The sequence below is a fragment of the Salvelinus namaycush genome, chromosome 21 (assembly GCF_016432855.1).
Source record: "Salvelinus namaycush isolate Seneca chromosome 21, SaNama_1.0, whole genome shotgun sequence".
Classification (NCBI taxonomy): domain Eukaryota; kingdom Metazoa; phylum Chordata; class Actinopteri; order Salmoniformes; family Salmonidae; genus Salvelinus; species Salvelinus namaycush.
The window spans coordinates 28,429,729-28,451,654 of record NC_052327.1 but is presented as its reverse complement, the minus strand read 5'-3'; the positions used below and the strand labels follow the sequence as shown (position 1 = coordinate 28,451,654).

The 21,926-nt window shown below is 42.3% G+C and overlaps 1 protein-coding gene across 1 annotated transcript in view; it reads left to right on the top strand.

Annotated features, from left to right (window-relative positions):
- Positions 1-2,127: 2,127 nt before the first annotated feature.
- Positions 2,128-21,926, top strand: part of LOC120066268 (solute carrier organic anion transporter family member 3A1-like) — a 58,026-nt gene continuing 38,227 nt past the window's right edge. The window contains exons 1-2 of the mRNA XM_039017523.1: positions 2,128-2,725; positions 8,370-8,829. Of these exons, the coding sequence (XP_038873451.1) occupies positions 2,582-2,725; positions 8,370-8,829 (604 nt within the window). The 5' untranslated portion in view covers positions 2,128-2,581. The remainder of the gene's footprint in view (positions 2,726-8,369; positions 8,830-21,926) is intronic.

Here is a 21,926-nt window from a genome sequence, read left to right as displayed (position 1 = left end):
GATCTCAGACGATACGAAAGAGAGGTTGAATAGGCTAGTAATAGGGGTTGCAAGAATTTCGGCGGATAATTTAGAAAGAGAGGGTCCAGATTGAATAGCCCAGCTGATTTGTAGGGATCCAGATTTTGCAGCTCTTTCAGATCATCAGCTGTCTGGATTTGGGTGAAGGAGAAGCGGGGGGCGGGGTGGCGGCTTGGGCAAGTTGCTGCAGGGGGTGCTGAGTTGCTGGCCGGGGTAGGGGTAGCCAGGTGGAAAGCATGGCCAGCCATAGAAAAAATTCTTGCTGGAATTCTCGATTATTGGAGATTTATCGGTGGTGACAATGTTTCCTATCCTCAGTGCAGTGGGCAGCTGGGAGGAGGTGCTCTTATTCTCCACGGACTTTACAGTGTCCCAAAACTTTTGGAAATTTGTGCTACATGATGCAAATTTCTGTTTGAAAAAGCTAGCCTTAGCTTAGGAGAGCGAGCGAGAGAGAGAGAGAGCCTGGCATCCACAGATCAGATCTGCCTCTGCTACTGATTATCTGCTGTTTCCAGCACTCTCTTCTCCATCACTTCCTCCGTCACCCCCTCCACTCCCTCCCCCCTAATTTATTTATAGAAAACAGAAAACCTCTCTTATTTCCAAATATATACGAAATATATACGAAGAAAAATATATATACATGGGACGGGACAAACAGACGAAACAAGACAAATAAACGTCCGACTGCTACACCATCTTGGAATCTATGTAATGTGTTATAGACAAGATGCAGTGTGTTATAGACAAGTATTTATATTGCCTTAGCATACATTAGGTTTATAGAACTACCAACAGTGATCTAGAATGTAGAGAGAGAGAGAGAGAGAGAGAGAGAGAGAGAGAGAGAGAGAGAGAGAGAGAGAGAGAGAGAGAGAGAGAGAGAGAGAGAGAGAGAGAGAGAGAGAGAGAGAGAGAGAGAGAGAGACCATGTAAATGATAGGTGGCCTAGTGGTTAGAGCGTTGGGCCAGGAACCAAAAGGTTGCTAGATTGAATCCACCAGCTGACAAGGTAAAAATATGTCGTTCTGCCCCTGAACAAGGCAGTTAAACCACTGTTCCTACGCTGTCATTGTAAATAAGAATTTGTTTTTTACTGACTTGCCTAGTTAAATTAAAAACATATATACATAACCTATGTTTGTTTATTTTAGCTTTTGTACTTCAACTATTTCCACATCATTACAACACTGCATAAAGACATAATATGACATTTGAAATGTCTTTTTTCTTTTGGAACTTTTGTGAGTGTGATGTTTATTGTTAATTTTTTATTGTTTATTTCACTTTTGGTTATTATCTATTTCACTTGCTTTGGCAATGTAAACATATTCTTCCCATGCCAATAAAGCCCCTTAAATTGAAATTGAGTGAGAGGGAGTAAGAGAGAGACAGAGTCTGTAAGTAAATCCGAGCCCTCCATTTAGTATGATATGTTATGTCTGGTATGGTTAGATAAGACAGATGGTTCCTTAAGGCAAAATTAAAAGAGGGTGGTTGGTCAGGGTGGGTGTGTAAGCATATAATGCAAACGTCTAACAATCGAAAGGTTGTGAGTTTGAATCTCATCAAGGACAACTTTAGCATTTTAGCAACTTTCCAACAACTTACTACTTTTTAGCTACTTTGCAACTACTTAGCATGTTAGCTAACCCTTCTCCTAACCCTTTTAGCTAACCCTTTGCCTTACCCTAACTACCCTTTTAGCTAACACTTCCCTTAACCCTAACCTTAACCCTTTAACCTAACTCCGAAATGTAACCCTAGCTAATGTTAGCGAGCTAGCTAACGTTAGCCACTTAGCCAGAATTCGTAACATATCATACGTTTTTCAATTCGTAACATAACTTAATACGAATTGTAATTCGTAACATTTCATAAAAAATGGGTGATGGACATCCACAAATTAATACATACCATACGAAACGTAACATAGTATACTATGTAAAGTGTCTCGGATTTACATACGGAATAATACTAAATGCTCTGAGACCATGTTGCAACCCAGAATTTGGTGCATGCTACACAGCGCCACTGTAGGGCTGTCAGTGGTTGGAAGAGGCGCAGAGTCAGAACATAGGCTACACAAGTTGTGGTGGAGGGAGTGAGTGCATGCTTAAATACTGTATAGCAGGCTACATGACCAAAGACCATGCCAAGTAAAGGTGGAGCAGCGACAGCGTGGCAAGATTCTTATCGATTGTTTTTAGAATCTACGCATTGTTATGCTTAACATTCGGGAACGAACGTCAAGATTCTGAAAAAATGCTATTTGAGAGAAAACCTGGCGTCTCTCGTTCTCGTATGCATATGAGAAAATCGTCGTGGAGTTCATGTGTCTTATTCGACGAAGTGGCAATGTTTAGAGCTTGCGGAGGGGCAGCCCTTTGGAGTATGGCTGAATATTTACTGTAATAGTTAGTCAGATGTAAAGCATAGGTTGAACGAGAAAATAGACAGAGACCGTGCGTCAGACACGTGCTGAATGTAGCCTACAGGGGCCGGTTACCCTCTGGATTTCTTTTCTCGCTATAATACAAAGTAGCGGCTCCAAAGGATGCAGGTGAAAAAACAGAGGGGCTCGGACACGAGCACTGGAGAGGGTACCCGTAAAAAGTCATCATGCTTCTCAAACATCAAGATATTTTTGATATCGGAATGTGCCCTGATGTTGGCACAGGGCACTGTTGGAGCCTACCTGGTAAGTGAAACATTTTAAGCTGTGTCATTACGTCTGTGATGTCTCTCATGAGAACATCTGTCCAGACTCAGGTTTCATATGAATTCTAATACTTTGGGCCATTTTATCTTAGCTATAACTCCGTGCCAGTATTGAGCATGTAAGCAAAGTAGGCTATCTGTCATGAAACGGGCAAAAGCAATGACATAATGAGATACATTTTAGCCGGTTTAAAGAAGGCTTGACATACACCGGTGTTTTAAATACGCAGTAGCCAGTGCCCATGCCAGGCTAGCCCACATGTGGACTCAATATTAAATTCGAAACTAATTTTCGTCTGGTTGAGGAGTTTAACCTTGTCCATATATCCACAGCTAACATAGCCTATTTTCCCTCTGTCAAAACAAACCTGTTAATGATGGTTTGTTCTCCTAATGCCGCACCTAAATAATCCAAGTACCCAAAATAACACTGATTCCGTAGAGGACAACCATTTACAGGTGATTTGTTAGTTTATGCGGCAAATGGCCCATATAGCTGTAATATACATGTAATATGCTGCAATAACACAATCTATTGATGTAGCTAGATAAGTGAAATTATAGGCCCCTGCCTGTATTATCAGAGTGCCAGGCTTGAAAGCAATGCTATCTTGTTTAAGAAGAGCATACAAGCCTATTCAACTCTTTTATCTCAAGTTCACACCTGATGCTTCTGATATGCTATAGGCCTACTCTTTTGAACCGTTTAAATCGTTTTAGTCCTAATAGGTCCTCCTCACAGAAATATTTTCTATACTCCCTTCTCAAATGCAGTTGTCTCATGATGATGTTCAACAGTTCACTTATGGAATGAAACAACAAATTGTGGATGAGTGAATGAATTCCTTTATAGTAGGGTATTTTAAGTCACAAAGTGGTATGGTGGGCTAGTGCCACTTCCCAGGGAAATCAGAGATGTAAACTGAAATGCTTTGACCTTATTTGGAGTGGAACGTGTTATCTATTCTGTGCCACTGAACCAAAAGCCTCCTCCTGACCATGGGAACAGTGTAGCCTATGTGGATTAGGCATGTTGGTATCCAGTCAGAATTTCCTCTGTAAGGAGTGGACTTGGATTGTTGAGTCAAATGTACAATTAACAAGAATTCACCACTTCCTGCCTTTGATATGAAGTTTAATGACCCCAAATTATTGAGAGGAATGTTTTCCAAAGTACTTTGTACTTAGTTTTTTCAATCTATTTTATTCTATTTTTAGAACATATTGTTATAACATGTTTTTAAAATCTATTTAGATGGACTAACTTTCTAACACTACTTGCTTGTGAACCAAGTAACGTTATCATCAAATTGGGCCTACAACCAGTAGTCTCCAACCTTTTCGCTCTGACTTGGATGGAACATTGCACACATTTTTCTGTGATGTGTCTCTCTGCTATGTACAGACTCGCCGGTCACAGTGGAAGGAATGGGTCTATCAGGATTCCTCTGTGTGATAATTGGTCTAGTTTTGTCTCATTGAATTGAATGTAGTTGAAACGGAAGATGTCTCATCTGCAGCAGTGGCTGCAGGGGACACTGATGGCTTTTATACATAGGCACTTATAGCTTAGCTTAGCTAGAATGTTTACACCTACAGTATAACTACCATTTAAAGCCCTGTCTCACTTTGACTATGTAAATGTTTTCAACTACACTTTCCAGGAGGTTATTCTAAAGAAGGTTAACACACATTTAACTAATAAGGGTACACTTTATACTGGTGAGTAAAGATTAGCAAATTATGGATCTGAGAGGGAAGCGCATGACAGGCCTTCAGCCATGCTCTATCGCTGTCAGCACAGGTAGTCTCTTTCACATGGCACCTGCTCCATTTGCATGGGTTGGAAACCAGGCACCAGCTACAGGGACAAGCTGATGACCCTGTCATGACCTTTTTTGAGGTCCTCCTGTGTCTGAGCTATTGTTGTATACATGATAGGGTGAAGCAACTTAAAGTGTGTGCTGGTAGCCAGGGAGCCAGCCTGGAAGTCATGGGTCATGGCCTATGCTCTTGCTCTACGTTAGCAGCTTACAATGGACTTTTTCCCAGGCAACATAGTCTCTGGGTAAACAGTCAGTGCACATACCTGCATAGACAAGTACTCTCAACACTATGGGGTTGTGGTATGACTCTCAGCTTCCCTAGTTTCATTTTGAGAATGATCTGGAAATGGTGTGTAAACCTACCTTAAGTTCTTAGTTCTCGGAAATTCAACAGAACTCTGTGGTTTCAGCCCACGTTGAATGTTGTGGTGATGAGTGACAGTGGTGAATTTGTTTGCTGTTACGTGCTCCATCTACGCATGGCAAAACAGGCTGAACTGTCTATGTACTTTATCATTTCCCCTGCATATATTAGATTTTCAAACCCAACATTAGTAGTTGATTATATTAATTCTACACTAAGTTTTCGAGACTTTAATGCGTTCAGGTTAAGCTATAGTTAAAGTTTGGTGTTACTACCTCGCCCTCTCCAATCTTGCAACTTGCCAAAACGTAATATATTTTGGAATTAGACAGGGTTCTGTAAAGGCTTCTGGCAGACACCGAATTGCCCTTTTGAAAGGGCGTCTAGACAGCATAGGAACCTGAGACGCACTTCAACAGTTTTATTTAGCAAAGGGCTGTAGTTATGTCATAAACTGTGCTTACACAAGCCTCATCCGCTTGTCAAAAAAGGGTGTGAGGCTTGGATCCTCTCATTCTGGACAGGTGAGGTAATGTTGAGGCTAATCGGTCACATTGTCCATGAAAACACAGCCAGACAAGTTTGCATTGTAACCATGCTGCAATAAATACACCAAACCTTCCTGACTAACTGTGTTTACTTTTGAGTTCAAGATTCCAGGTGTATCTTAACTAGCTTTCTGTAGCTAGAGTTACTCATCTCTCTGCAATGTATACAGTCTTTTTAGATAACATAGACCTAACTATAAATATTTTTGTCAATTATTGAGTCTAGAAATGCAGTATATTTTAGTAAAATGCTTTGATGGCAGAGTGCATATACAACACATGGAATTTGGGGGACGGGTGCTCTTCTAAATTCACTGCTGTCAGGCCCACTGGTGCCCGAGTCTAGTCTGGGCAAGAGATGACATGATATGGTCTGCTTGGCCTGGCTGCCATTCCTCTGCTGTGGTGTGGTGGTGAAGTGGAGGTTCAGGAGTCGGTGCTGGTGTCTGCTGATAGGCCTTGTACATAGGATGACTGACATCACCACATTGATTTATAACACTTAAAAAACATTTTTTATTTTATTTAAGTAGGCGAGTCAGTTAAGAACAAATTCTTATTTACAATGACGGCCTACCCCTGCCAAACCCTAACTTGGACGACGCTGGGCCAATTGTGCGCCACCCTATGGGACTCCCAATTACAGCCAGTTGTGATACAGCCTGGTATTGAACTAGGGTCTGTAGTGACGCCTCTAGCGCTAAGATGCAGTGCCTTAGACTGCACCACTCAGAAGCCCAACCTGTGGTCGTGTTCAAATGTAATCAAAGTGTAGGTAGTTGAATTAGTATAGTTAATTCTCAGTCACACCTGCCATTTAAAGTAATCACTTTGTAAAGTCACAGAGAGAAGATCATTTTTCCTACTGGCAATGGCATCCTTCTCTAAGTTAGCTGTTATTTTCCTGTCCCCACGGCTCCTAAGAGGAGCTTAGTTTAGCATGTTAGCCTGTTGGACATCACTGTCTAACTGGAAGAGGACCGTGCTCTTTCAAGGACATTTTGGGACACATCCGAAAATAGTTTGATAATAGTTGTGAAAATATGACAGGTGGGATATGGCTCAGCAGGTTGGTTCCCAGACATTACAAACCCACATTATTTTTTATGAACTCTCTAAACAATACTCACCAATTTAATTTGATACATCTGAGGATCCACTCCTTTGAGAAGGGGCAGCCTATTGTACTTCCTACAGAGCAAAGCCCCATTTCCACTGGCACTTAGAATTAGGGCTGGCTCAAATAGAATTCTCAAATTAGAGCCCATTCAGGGGAAACCGGGACCATCGCAGACCATTTTCACAACTAATGCCAGCTCGATTAGATTTCGGGTTGGTGACGCCATTACTATGCAACCACGAGCTGATCACAGCTGGATGCTGACACCACGTTTAGCTAGCTCGTCTGAGCTTGTTGCCGTTACCTAGCACATGGACAACAGTACTGAGTCAGACATGGCACAAATTACCACCAAAGCTGGCTCCTTCATTAATTTTTGCACTGCACAATAAACTTTTATGAGAACAGTCAGCCCTCGAATGCTAGTTACCTAACGTTAGCTAGCAAATCAGAGTTTAAAAAGCTAGCTAGCTAGCTAACATTAGCTAGTAGGAATTTTAACTGGCCAGGTTGTGAAAGCTAGCTAGCTAACTACATCTACGTCTTACAAAAACTTGCCTTCATAGCAGTTACAAATGGGGTTTGGTAAGTCTGTGATGGGGTACATAATCACATGAAAAAAATCTAAATTAGATGGAGATCAATTTAATCATTAGACGTAGTTAGGATCGTTATACTTAGTTAGGATCCTGTCTGATGAACTGAAATGCATTCCATGATGTCTGACTTCCATGTATTTTACCAACAATGGCAGAGGGGAGGCAAAATACCCTGCTGCCCCAACTTCCATCTAGAGACAGTGTTATGCTCTTATCTTTTACTTGCGTTAAATGCTGCACCATTAACTCAGAGAGAGAGAGAGAGCGAGAGCGTTTGGGGAGGATGCACTTTCCATAAAGCCATGCGAGTAACTGATGCAGTGCCCAGTTAATCAAAAACAGGGCTCCATCTTGGCAGAGAGATGATTTTACTCAGAGCACAATGAGAAACATCTGAAAGAGGTCTCAATGTGAGTCAGTATATCCAAAGGAAAGGGATTATTTACAAGGGCACAACCTCAATAACATGGTATTTTCATAGCCATGTCATATTTCTCTAAACCCTCTTGCATGCAACTTAATTCAAAATTCCACCGTGAAAACAATATCACATTTTTTTCTCATTTGCATGTACCTGAAGTTTGGAAACCCATTGGCATGTTAATCCTTATAATTCCAATATCTAGAGTTTTATGTAATTATTTTGTATTTCATTTGGGAAAATCACATCTTTCAGAGATGTTTACTATAGAAACATGTAATTTGTCTTATATATAGTTGTTTGTTCTGTAATAACCAAAATGATATGTCACTTAAATAACCTTAATTTAGGACACATTATTTTTTCTCAATGTTTAGGCCTACAGTCTTGGTTACTTGGTTTTCAATGGTAATTGTAAAATACTGCACCCATCTGAGATGTGATTCAGTATACCAAAGGCCATTCATTGAACTGCATCAAATGTTGCAAGTGATTCTTGTGGTAAAACAGTAACCATGATCCATGCCGTATTTATTTAATTGCTATTTGTAAGCTAGGTGTTTTCCCCCATTTTCCTCTCAATTACATACTTCTCAGCTAGTGTGAAAACAATTAGGCTTTACGCCTGGTAGTATTTTAGCCTCGTAATGATAATACCCTGTCATTTACGAAGTTAATCAGTTATGGGAAGTTAGTTATGATTGCCATTTATGAGCAACATATTTCCTCTGCTGTTGCTTTCTCAGGTGAGTGTCCTGACCACCCTGGAGCGACGATTCAACCTCCAAAGTGCCGATGTGGGTGTGATCGCCAGCAGCTTTGAGATTGGCAATCTAGCTCTTATCCTATTCGTCAGCTACTTCGGGGCCAAAGCAAACCGGCCAAGGTTGATTGGCTGTGGGGGTATCGTCATGGCGCTAGGAGCTCTTCTGTCAGCACTGCCAGAGTTTCTAACCAACCAATACGAGAACAAGCCAGGGCAGACATGGAGGACTGAGGTGGGCAGGAATGGGTGCGCCAACAGTACCAGGAATGGTGGGCAATATATAGAGGAGTTGTGTTCCAACAAGGCAAACACCAACATGATGTACCTGCTGCTGATTGGGGCCCAGATGCTGCTGGGGATTGGAGCCACCCCAGTTCAGCCCCTGGGTGTGTCCTACATAGACGACCATGTGAAGAGGAAAGACTCCTCTCTGTATATAGGTAAGTTAGTTAGATGCATTAATACACTATGGGAATACGTTGCTACACTACAGGATATGTTAATACACTATAAACCAGAATTACTACACACTGAGACCACTTCACACATGTCATTTTAATGAGGAAATATAACAGAAAAGGTGGACCATAGATTTAATAAAGGTTCAGGAGGGAAGAATCTCATTGTGTCATTGTGAGCCTCCATTTCTATTTAACTTTACAGTTTAACCTTACAGTTAAATAGAAATGGAGGATCACAATGACACAATGAGATCTTTGTCAAGGTGACAGACATCTTTGAGGGATAATTGGACATTTCACTGCAATATATTCAATTTTTTTCTGTAATGAGTGTGCTCCTCTGTAGCTCAGCTGGTAGAGCATGGCTCTTGCAACACCAGGATAGTGGGTTTGATTCCCAGGACCATATATACATGCATAACTGTAAGTTGCTTTGGATAGTGTCTATTAAATGCCATATAGCTATTTTATATTGAAATATTATTTAAGAGAAGGAGATTGTTATCACACTAGCATTTCACAATCTATTTGTTCCAGTGCCAACGGGTTCATAAGACTACCCAAATTGGCCCATCTGTATGGTGGGAGGACAAACAGTGGTTGTGTTTGTCTTCTGATCACTGCCGGAAGGTGCAGTGTGTACACAGCCCTGCCTTTGAGTCAATACAGCATGAATGTATTCTCTGTGTTGTGCTCAGTCTTTCTTTTGTCCCCAAGCACAATCTGGCCCATGTGACTGCCAGGTGAGCAGATCTGTGAGGGGTTTATTATCTCCATTACATTTGTGCTGGAGTCACAGTCAAGTGCAGATGCCTGGGAGGAAACAGGAGCATAAAAGTACAAAATGTCTCCACTCAGCTGGCTTGCGCTCTCACACAGGTATTTGACCAACTGCTGACTTAGCTTTTCAAGGTTTAACAGTGTATTCAAAGCACTTTCTGAGCTAACCTTAAATAGCAGATGATTGTTTGCGAATGTACCCTGAGGATACTGTCTCTTTGCAGTGCCTTACTGCATCTTTGAATATATTTCACTGATGTTTGGTAAGATAAACTGTGGTCAGTCATCCCAACAAACTTCTCAAAATTAAGGGTTGTCTGGCTCTGACGTATTTGTTCTGCTGATTGTAAAGGCCAATGTATTGACAACACCCTAATGTTGTTCTGCCTTGCACATTGAGCATTCAGTATATGTGTGTCATGAGCCCCCCTTGTATAACCACAATTAAATCAAATGAAATTGTATTTGTCACATGCGTCAGATACAACAGGTGTGGAATTTACTGTGAAATGCTTACTTACGAGCCCTTTTCCAATATTGCAGACTTAAATAGTAAAAAAAGAAAGAATAATATAACAAAAAAAAGGAAATAGTAACACAATAAAATAACAATAATGATGTGAGTCAATGTGAAGGGGTATGAGGTAGTTGAGGTAATTGAGGTATTATGTACATGTAGGTAGGGGTAAAAGTGACTAGGCAATCAGGATAGATAATAAACAGAGTAGCAGCAGCGTTTGAAAGTGTGTCTATCTGTGAGTGTGTGTATGGCGTCAATATGCATTGTGTGTGTGTGTGTGTGTGTGTGTGTGTGTGTGTGTGTGTGTGTGTGTGTGTGTGTGTGTGTGTGTGTGTGTGTGTGTGTGTGTGTGTGTGTGAGTGTGTGTGTGTGTGTGTGTGTGTGTGTGTGTGTGTGTGTGTGTGTGTGTGTGTGAGCATATGTAGTGTGTGTGTGTGAGCATATGTAGTGTGTGTGTGTGTGTTTTGTGTGTGAGCATATGTAGTGTGTATGTGTGTGTTGGAGTGTCAGTGTAGTATGTGTGAGTGTGTATGTGGGTAGAGTCAGTGCAAGAATGTCAGTGCAAAAAAAAAGGGGGTCAACTGTTAACTGTTTATCAGTTATGGCTTGGGGGTAGAAGCTGTTCAGAAGCCTTTTAGTCCCAGACTTTAAGCTCTGGTACCACTTGCCGTGCGATAGCAGAGAAAACAGTCTATGACTTGGGTGGCTGGAGTCTTTGACAATCTGTAGGGCCTTCCTCTGACACCGCCTGCTATAGTTGTCCTGGATGGCAGGAAACTTTGCCCCAGTGATGTACTGGGACGTGCGTACTGCCCGCTGTAGAGTCTTATGGTCAGATGCCGAGTAGTTGCCATACCAAGCGGTGATGCAGCAGGTCAAAATGCTCCTGATAGTGCAGCTGTAGAACTTTTTGAGGATCTGAGGGCCCATGTAAAATCTTTACAAGGGGGAAGAGGCGTTATCGTGCCCTCGTCATTACTGTGTTGCTGTGTTTGTGTGTTTACACACCATAACTTTGTTAAATATTTATTCTGATTGAGTGAAGGGCGTACACAGGGCATGTTACATGACATCACAGCCTTTAGGCTAGATGCTGGCTGCTGGTTAAAATCTGCTGCCAGAGGAAGACCACCTGGAGAGATAATTCACAGTCATCTCACAAGTCGAGATGAAGCAAAAATCATGTCTATGATTGCAACGCTTTAAAGTCCTACAGTTGTCAAGGTTACAAAGAGATATCGTTGAGGGGTAATTGGACATTTCCGTGCAACATGTGCTCTTTCTTCTTTATTTTTTGCTGATAATGAGAGAGAGAGCATTGTTATATCGTTAGATAAAGCCACAAATCCTGATTAAAGCAGCCAGGTTTCCTAGTTTGATAAAGGCTGGCCGTAACGTGGTGTCCATGGATGCACATTAGCCTTTGATGGGATAGAGGCGACGTGGCTTGATGAATCAGCTGCTACATGCATGGCCTTGTTTGATATCTAAGCAGCACCACAGAATGTGAGAATGGCTGATTGGGAGACAAGGTCCTTCCTGATATATTTACTACATTAGTAATGGGGATGACATTTGTTAGTGTAACACTGATGTGTCGGTCAAACTCAAACCAAAGGCCTTCAGTGTCTTGTTTGATCTCAGGCCAACAGCATATACATTTGATGTCGGAAGTTTACATACACCTTAGCCAAATACATTTAAACTCAGTTTTTCACAATTCCTGACATTTAATCCTAGTAAAAATTCCCTGTTTTAGGTCAGTTAGGATCACCACTTTATTTTAAGAATGTGAAATGTCAGAATAATAGTAGAGAGAAGTAGAGTAGAGTGATAGTAGAGTTTCATCACATTTCATCACATTCCCAGTGGGTCAGAAGTTTACATACACTCAATTAGTATTTGGTAGCATTGCCTTTAAATTGTTTAACTTGGGTCAAACATTTCGGGTAGCCTTCCACAAGCTTCACAGAACAAGTTGGGGGAATTTTGGCCCATTCCTTCTGACAGAGCTGGTGTAACTGAGTCAGGTTTGTAGGCCTCCTTGCTCGCACACACTTTTTCACTTCTGCCCACAAATTCTCTATAGGATTGAGGTCAGGGCTTTGTGATGACAACTCTAATACCTTGACTTTGTTGTCCTTAAGCCATTTTGCCACAACTTTGGAAGTATGCTTGCGGTCATTGTCCATTTGGAAGACCCATTTGTGACCAAGCTTTAACTTCCTGACTAATGTCTTGAGATGTTGCTTCAATATATTCACATAATTTTCCTACCTCATGATGCCATCTATTTTGTGAAGTGCACCAGACCCTCCGGCAGCAAAGCACTCCCACAACATGATGCTGCCACCCCCGTGCTTCACGGTTGGGATGGTGTTCTTCGGCTTGCAAGCATCCCCCTTTTTCCTCCAAACATAACGATGGTCATTGTGGCCAAACAGTTCTATTTTTGTTTCATCAGACCAGAGGACATTTCTCCAAAAAGTCCGATCTTTGTCCCCATGTGCAGTTGCAAACCGTAGTCTGTCTTTTTTATGGCGGTTTTGGAGCAGTGGCTTCTTCCTTGCTGAATGGGCTTTCAGGTTATGTCGATATAGGACTCGTTTTACTGTGGATATAGATACTTTTGTACCTGTTTCCTCCAGCATCTTCACAAGGTCCTTTGCTGTTGTTCTGGGATTGATTTGCACTTTTCGCACCAAAGTACATTCATCTCTAGGAGACAGAACGTGTCTCCTTCCTGAGCGGTATGATGGCTGCGTTGTCCCATGTTGTTTATACTTGCGTACTATTGTTTGTACAGATGAACGTGGTACCTTCAGGCGTTTGGAAATTGCTCCCAAGGAGGAACCAGACTTTTTAACCATGTTTAAAATAATTTTTCTGAGGTCTTGGCTGATTTCTTTTGATTTTCCCAAGATGTCAAGCAAAGGGGCACTGAGTTTGAAGGTAGGCCTTGAAATACATCCACAGGTACACCTCCAATTGACTCAAATGATGTCAATTAGCCTATCAGAAGCTTCTAAAGCCATGACATCCTTTTCTGTAATTTTCCAAGCTGTTTAAAGGCACAGTCAACTTAGTGTATGTAAACTTCTGACCCACTGGAATTGTGATACAGTGAATTAAAAGTGAAATAATCTGTTTGTAAACAATTGTTGGAAAAATTACTTGTGTCATGCACAAAGTAGATGTCCTAGCCGACTTGCCAAAACTATAGTTTGTTAATAAGAAATTTGTGGAGTGGTTGAAAAATGAGTTTTAATGACTCCAACCTAAGTGTATGTAAACTTCCGACTTCAACTGTACCTCCCCAACTTTTATTCTTAGTCCTAGCTATTTTTCACAATGTGCTCTGCTTTGTTTAGAAGCGACAGAAGCAAACAAGCACAGAACAGCTTTGACGTAAGGCACAACTGCAGCTCCTTGTTAGCACTGTACAGTAGGAAGTGGACTGATTAAAGTTTGGCAGGCATAGAGGGAGATTTGGTGTTGTTCTCCTCATAAGCTGCAAGGAGAGTTGGAGGAAAACAAGCGGTGAGCATCAGAGAACAATGTGGCATTGAGTTGGGAGCATGTGCTCAGCTGATCATCCTAATCCCCATTCTGATGGCATGTCGTGTGCTGGTAAGAGCATGAATGGAGGAGATTGTCTGAATCTCTGTAAGATTTATTTGCTGTAGCACCCCCATGAAAAATCAGAATATTTATGTATTTTTGGGAGAAACATTTTTTTCCACAAAAGAAGTGCACTGAGCCTTTACTATTCCTGTATTAGCGGACCGATATAGCTGTCTGTACCACGGGCATTTATAGCCCTCCCCAAAAAAACTATTCGCAGCACCCCCCCAACATTCTCCCGTGGCTATGAATGTATTGTATGATTATTCATGAAACATTATATGCAGGGAACGTACACATTGTGACAGTAATCAGATAAAGTTGTACTTAAGTTGTGTTTTGCAGTATTTTTCCTCTGCAAAATATTTTTCTAACACTTTTGCAAGACAGTCCTGATTCAGCATGCCAGCATTGACTTCCACTGCCTTGTAATAACCAGTCTCAAAAAGCTGAAATAGATGCTTCTATATTTTCAGATACAGAAATATATTATTTTTGATCAATGCAGGCCAAACACACCCATAGATACATTAGTAAAGAAAAATCACCCCAACATACTGTACTGTACATGCCTGGGGAGGTTGAATATGTTGTTTTATATGAGCTTAATACGTCCCAAAGGCCCATGATGAAGGTTAGTAGCTGGTGTTATGGTAGCCTAATTGATTCTGTATGTTTAATGACTAAAACAGACTGTCAGCATAGTGATTACCCTTTAGCCTCCTAGTCTGCCGTCAGTCTGTCCCTTACAGACAAATCACATGATTTCACATAAAATTTCACATGAAATCATGTACAAAAGTGTTTTTGGAACACTTCATGTGAAATTCATGTGGTTTTTCCGTAAGGGGTCTGTCTGTTTTTCGTCTGTCCGGCCTGAATAATTCCACTACATGCTCGCTATGGGAGATTTGACTCTTTATATTTCACTACTATGCATTACTGCTGTAAGGATAACCTGAAATAACAGCCTCACATACTGTCCATAAAATGGATGGATCAGTGCGGTGCATTTAAAAGGCATAAACGGTTGACAGAGCAGGAAGAAGTGGTAGTTGGCCTATAGGCAGTCAGAGAGCAATGAGTGACAATGGGACTCCTGCAGAAATAGAGAGCAGAACTACAGTATACAATATGATCCTTGTGATGGGTGATGAAGACGTATGCACTATTTGAACACTGCTTGTGAAATGTATCTCTGTGTTCTCACTCTGACACAACCAGGTTCATACTGTACATCAATGTGTCAGGAGGCATGAATATTCATCTGCAGTTCATTGTATAATGCAGTGAGACACAGGGTGTGAGGTGAGACTGTGGTGATTAGACTAATATACTACTACTATCACACCGTTGGTAGAAGTCTCTGCTCAGATTTATGTTCTGCTGTGATATGTTCATTTCTAATTGTTCATCATCACAAGCTTTTGTTGTTGATGGTGATGTTGAAGATGATGGCAGATGCCGCCTATAGCCTCATGCATAGCATATTATTTTAATTAGCCAGTGGTATAAACTGTTCAGGTAATGGCAATATGACATCAGTGGAAGGTCTGTGAAAATGTGAGAGTGGGCTGTGGAGAAGAGAGGAGCAGAGAGAGCAGTGGTCTGTAGGAGTAAAGCCATAATTACAGAGTGAGGCAGGAATGCCAACCAGCTAGCCATGAGGTGCGTCTGAGCAGCCCGACTGCACATGCATACCACATGTGAAAAACAGCTCCTACTGACTCGGAGACAGGGCTGGCCTGGGCAGAAGGACTGGGGCTGTCTCTCCCTGCCAGGCAGGACTTATAGTACTAATCGGCAGATAAAAACAGACTGAAACGATGTTAGCATTTTTTTTATATAGCAGCACTTACAGAGTGTTCTCAAACTGCCTGACTTTTCAGGAGTAGTAGGCCTGCTTGAAGGTTAGAGTCTGACCACTGCTGATCCAGTTGGTTTTACTTTCAGTTTTGGGATCTGTCACTGTTGAACTTGTGGATCCAATCATGTTGAGCGATGAACATTGTATTATTTTCCTCAAATGCAATACTAAGGGTTGAAAGGATTATTCTAGGTAGGGGTGAAATTGCTTCCATCACGACTTGATGTTAAAAGTGGTGCTGCGGATAAACACTGTGTTTTACGAGATTATTTTGTTTTCCATGTCTAGACGTAGGCACTCAATTGGGCCGAAGGGAGCAAATATGATTAGAGAGTTAGTCAACAGGATCTCCCTCCATTCCCACTGCTCTTTCACCGTATAGTTGTAATTATGGCTCTTCCCACAGGGCCTCAGGTTGCAAAACCATACAGCACATACATATACAGTGGTTCAGCAATGACGCTCCCTCCAAAAACCATTAGGTCTTAACCCTACCCATCCAACTCACTGCTTTTAAGGCTTTTTCAAGCCTGGGTAGTCTCCTGTAACATGAGAGGACCTGCAGACTGAAAGGATCACATTTGTTTATTCAGTGTCAATGTATGAAGTGGTCATGATCGGCTCAATTATTGATGTGCTTTTTGCCACCCGTGTAAAAGGCTGTATATCTAGGATCTGGGGTCTGTAACAGATCATTGTTTGATGATTGGAAAATTGTTATTACTGCTCTGCATCAGCTAATTTAATATCATATTAACTTCACAGGTTTCAGAAATGTTTTCCTAGATGTGGGGAGAGGCCATAATAGATTGATCAGGCCTAGATCTTTTCTATTTTAAATGAGTGCTTCCTGCATTGTCATTGATAAAGATAGGAATAGTGAAAGAAGATTTGAACAGAAGCGTCTGTCAAAGATGTGGCCTTTTTAAATGCAATTCCATTTATCAGCACTCTGGTGTTAAACTTTGACGTTTGAGGCTTCATGTACCGACGGCAACAGTCTGAGGTCCCAGCAGAGCAGAGCAGGAGAAGGGAAGAATGCTCTGTATGTTCAAACATATAAAGTACTCCAGTCTCTCCCTGGCCAACACAAAGCTGTGCAGGCAAAGGTTGCGCGCGCGCACACACACACACACACACACACACACACACACACACACACACACACACACACACACACACACACACACACACACACACATACACACACACACACACACACACACACACACACACACACACACACACACAGAGAGACACACACACAGACCCTGGGATCTGTCATAAAATCAATCCAAACTATATATGACAGACTAGCTACTGAGGGGAACACACAAAGGTCCTTCTTTTTTTATTATGGCCAAAGACAAGACAAGTGTCCACTCCTTTGGAAAGCCACAAATATGCAATTCTTACCTGAACAGTTTTGCAGCCTAATGCAATTTGCCTGTGCTTACTGGCAGACACTCCCACAGTAGCCCCTTACGTTACAGTTTCTGAAATTAAAACTCAAGACTTTACTTCAAAAAGTCCTGGGATAAGTCACTTCAAGACATGTCCAAAGAGAAAAAAGGACATGCTTACATACTGTATGATGATCATTATGAAGACAAGAGAGGTTTTTGTTTTATTTAACATGCACGATATATCGGTGAACATATCGGAATCGGACGATATTAGCTAAAAATGCCAACATTGGTATCAACCCGATGTCTAGTTTAACGGCGATGTGAAAAAATGATGTCAAAGCTGATGTGCGTACCTATATAACGTAGGTACATAACGTAATGACGCCACGTAAAATTTGGCGCTACACCTGCAACACAGCATTCCTAACCTAGCCCACAATGTCTGCTGTGTGGATCGAACAGTCAAGTCCAGCAGTCATTTGAAAGAGTACATTTCAGCGAGACAACTCAAAGACAAAATCCATTAACACCAAGATAATGGAATTCATTGCCCTTGACAATCAACCGTTCTCTGTCGTGGGTGATGTTGGCTTTCGCGACTGGTCGAGCACCGGTACACACTAACGTTACTGTTCCCTACCGGAGTTCCTTAGTAATAGCGTCACTTCTATTAGCTTCACGACATACTATGGAATGCCATTTGGATCTTTGCGTGTCAAAAAAGATACACGTCAAATAACACTATTTGACGCATTTAATAAGCTTTTAATTTGACACGTCAAATAACACAGTTCTATTATAGAATGTTGTGTGTTCTGAATTTGTGCGTGCAAACCAAGCTTCACCACTACTATCAGTAGCACTGTCAAAGCTGTACAAAAAAGTCTGCAAACAAGCAAACACTGGCCACGAAGATGTGTTTACAATACCGCGTTGGTAATAAAGCATTATTTGTTCAACTGCAAATTCTGGGGTAGCTAGCTAGCTTTAGCTTGGTACCTAGCTAGCACCAATACAACCAGCCTGAAAACAATGACCAGTAGAAACTGCAGTCATTTTCACTATTCTTAGCAATGATTTAGGAGTCATTGTGAGTAAGTATTAGCTAGGTAGCCAGTTGTTGTTCGCCTATTGAAATTGAACTTCAGTTCATGAAAATAAATAGCTAGCCAGCTACTTAACCCTGTTGTCCAAAGCTAACGTTATAATCAGCCAGCTAGCTTCCTCTGGCTAGTGTGGCTCGACTTGAGCATTTAGTTTTACTAGCATTTAAGAGCAGTTGGAGGCCACGGAAGGAGTGTTGTATTGCGTTGAAGCTCGTTTGGAGGTTTGTTAACAAAGTGTCCAAAGAAGGGCCAGATGTATACAGGTATACAGGATGGTGTCGTCTGAGTAGAGGTGGATCAAAGAATCACCCGCAGCAAGAGCGACAACATTGATATTTACAGAGAAGAGAGTCAGCCTGAGAATTGAACCCTGTGGCATCCCATAGAGACTGCCAGAGGTCCAGACAACAGGCCCTCCGATTTGACACACTGAACTCTATCTTTGAAGTAGTTAGTGAACCAGGCGAGGCAGTCATTAGAGAAACCAAGGCTGTTGAGTCTGCCAATAAGAATACGGTGAATGACAGAATCGAAAGCCTTGGCCAGGTCGATGAAGACGGCTGCACAGTACTGTCTTTTATCGATGGCGGTTATGATATCATTTAGGACCTTGAGCATGGCTGAGGTGCACCCGTGACCAGCTCGGAAACTAGATTGCATAGCGGAGAAGGTATGGTGGGATTCGAAATGGTCGGTGATCTGTTTGTTCACTTGGCTTTCGAAGACTTTAGAAAGGCAGGGTAGGATGGACACTTCAGCTTTGGTTCTGTAAGGAGCCTTCTGTAGTTGTTGCAGTGACATAGATCCTCGAGAGACCCGTCAACATTCTGCAAAAATGTTATGACTCCAAACAGTGGCTTCAAGGTGTGTTTATAAGCTACTTAAACTCAGCACTGTAATGTCATCTTGAAGGATTAGATTCTAAATGGGTTTTTCCATCTCTGCGATAAACTCCAAGCTGAGTGTGCCCTAGCAACACCATCAACAACATGGATTCATTAACAGGCAGCAGAGAAGTTCTCTTCATCGTTGTGGTGTGTGGACCTGTCCCTCCACTTGCCTGACAGCAGGCCTGGCATCACTTGCTTGGCAGCATAACTCCCTGGATGCTTCAGAGGCACCGCTATAGTAGCTATACACCATGTCAGAGTACAGTGGCCTTACTGAGCCGTGTCAATTGGATCTAACTGCTCAACAACAAGCTAGCATGTCTGGAGAGTGCAGAGAAATACAGCTACATATGCATTGGAAAATCTAATCATGGAAAGAAATCACATAATGTGTTTAATGCAATTAGATGCGGGAGACCTTGTACCCAAAAGAGCACACAGTCTGGTAAATGGCAACCTGTACCACACTGATTGATAAGTGATAGCCATCATTAAGCGTCGTAGTAAAATTATAGTGGGCGGATCTTATAATCTGCTGTCGTTATTTAAACTCAATGATAGCATTTATCAATGCTGTCTGCTGATGTAGCAAAACAAATGCCATGCAGTGCTAGTGAGTCATCTCCTGTACTCTATATCAGTGAAGCAGGAATAGGCTAATGTAGTTTGTAGCAACTTCCATTTGGGCCTTCCTCATGTTATCCTTCAGTTGTCCAACACTATGGTTATACCAGCCAGTCATTACTGCTGTCCATGGCACAACGCTGTTGTTATGTGTCTGATTTGGCTGCTCTTAGTTAAATATCATATGGTGTCACTAAATTCCTTTGTGTGCTGTTTGGGCATCTGGACACAGTATTGCTGTGTACTTGTTAATACACAGATTCTGTATGTGATTAAGGCTGGGCTAGCTACAATAGTAAGGCCTGTTTCCGCTATATGAACCTGCTTTCTCCTGTTGACCCCGATGTGACACCACATTGTGTGAAGGCTATACTTTCTGAGTGGCCATGAATAAATGACAAATGAGGGCATAAACTTGTCACCCAAACAGTGATGTCTCAGTGCTCTGTGGAAACAGGTGAGGGATAAGAGCTATATGGTTTCTTTATTCAAGTATTTTACAGTATCTTTATTGATGCCAATATAATACAGCACCTTTATCGCCAATGTTTGTAGCGATGTATCTAAAAGCTGAGCATGTCCTTTATCAGTCCTGAGAATTATGCTAGAGAATTATGCTAAAGAGTTGTCTATGTGCCAGATACTGTCATTTCCCTCATAGTTCTTGCACCTGCTCCTATCATTTGCGTTGGAGTCTAGTCAACCAGGAAGTGTTACAGTTAACTAACTAGAGAATGTTTCTGCACTGGTGTTAACAGGGTCTCTGCAGCCATGAGCACTGACCCATGTGTGTGCTTTGGCAGCGTAGTTTCATCAGAGCAGAGGGCAGAGCTGGACCAGTCATGCTGCAGCCCATGTGCCTTGGTTTAGCTCTGTTTTGGAGAGTGTGGACCTCTAAGAATTTTGAGCACATTACCCAGCCTAGAAGCTGCAATGTGGCTCACGGGCGCTAGGCTAGCCAGATGAGCATTGTGCATCCGCTCCTTCCAGCTGGGCTCACCAGAGAGGGACGTGAAGGTTGATTTTGGAAGCCTCAAAATATGTCAGACCTCTGGATGAAGTGGGTCAGTGTTGGATAACAGACGTGGCCCAGAGCCCCAGAGGGAGGCCTTAACATGGTAACACCAGAGCAGTGTGCTGCCTGCCGCCCGTGGCCTGCCTCTCAACATATCACTCACCGTACAGTACAGCCCGCCATCTGCAGCACCAGAGAGTAGGGCCAGTGGCCTGGTCCACTGCCCACCCAGAGACACTGCCCCCCCCCAAATTACCCCACCCCTCTCCGGCCCGGCCCAGCCCGGCACCTCCTGTACCAATCTGAACCCTGCTACTGTATAGCCTGGCCTATCTGTTTGTCTGAATGCTTAGGGAAGGTAGAGTGGATGTGTGTTGGACTAGGCAGAGGGTGGTCATCATAACCTCCTCATCTCCCTCTCTATCTCCAATCACTGTGGCCTCAGTACACCCGGCATCGTGCGACCTTCTCAAGGAAATCTGGGTCAGACCTTGTCGACGCTGATTAAAAAGGGGATTTTTTTCCGGTCAGGGGAGGGACAAGGGAATAAGAGTAGGCGGAGGCAGATCATAAACACAACAACATCAGCAAGCCATTGCCACGGAAAGGCCTGTTTGTCTAGCTGGTTTTGACTATTAGATTTAGATGCTCAGCCTTTCCCCTGACACGGCCGTCGGCTCTGGCCCTATGCCTGCTGGGAAGGAGGCAGCTGTCAGAAGGCTCAGGCTGATCTGAGAGGCGAGCCTCCAATCACAACACCGTGACATAGAGAAGTGTTCACAAATAAAGGCCCAGGAACTGGCCCTTCCTCTTTAGAAGAATGCAAGATCCACACTATTTCTGGATGCACCGTAGCTGTTCATTTTCTGAGGTTAGGTTGACCTTGTGCTTAGTGCTCAAAATGTGCAGATTCACTCTCCTCTCCTGGCATTAGCACAAATCCCCAGCATCACTGATTGAGTGGTCTATAAGTAGTGGCTCTGAGGGCTCCTAGGATTACCCAGTAGCATGTTCAGCACTTTATCCCTGTATCAATGCTGACGTGGAGCGCAGGATAACATTGCCTAATTAAATGGACTTGGATCAATAGCGTAAGAAGTGATTATTACAAACAATCAGATGTAGATTGAATCAACCTTTATTAAATAGCCAGGGTCAGGAGGTCCCTCTCGCTGGCATCCTGTATTCTCTAGGTTTTCAATGAATTCACAGGACTTTACTATTTGTGTTTCTCAATATGC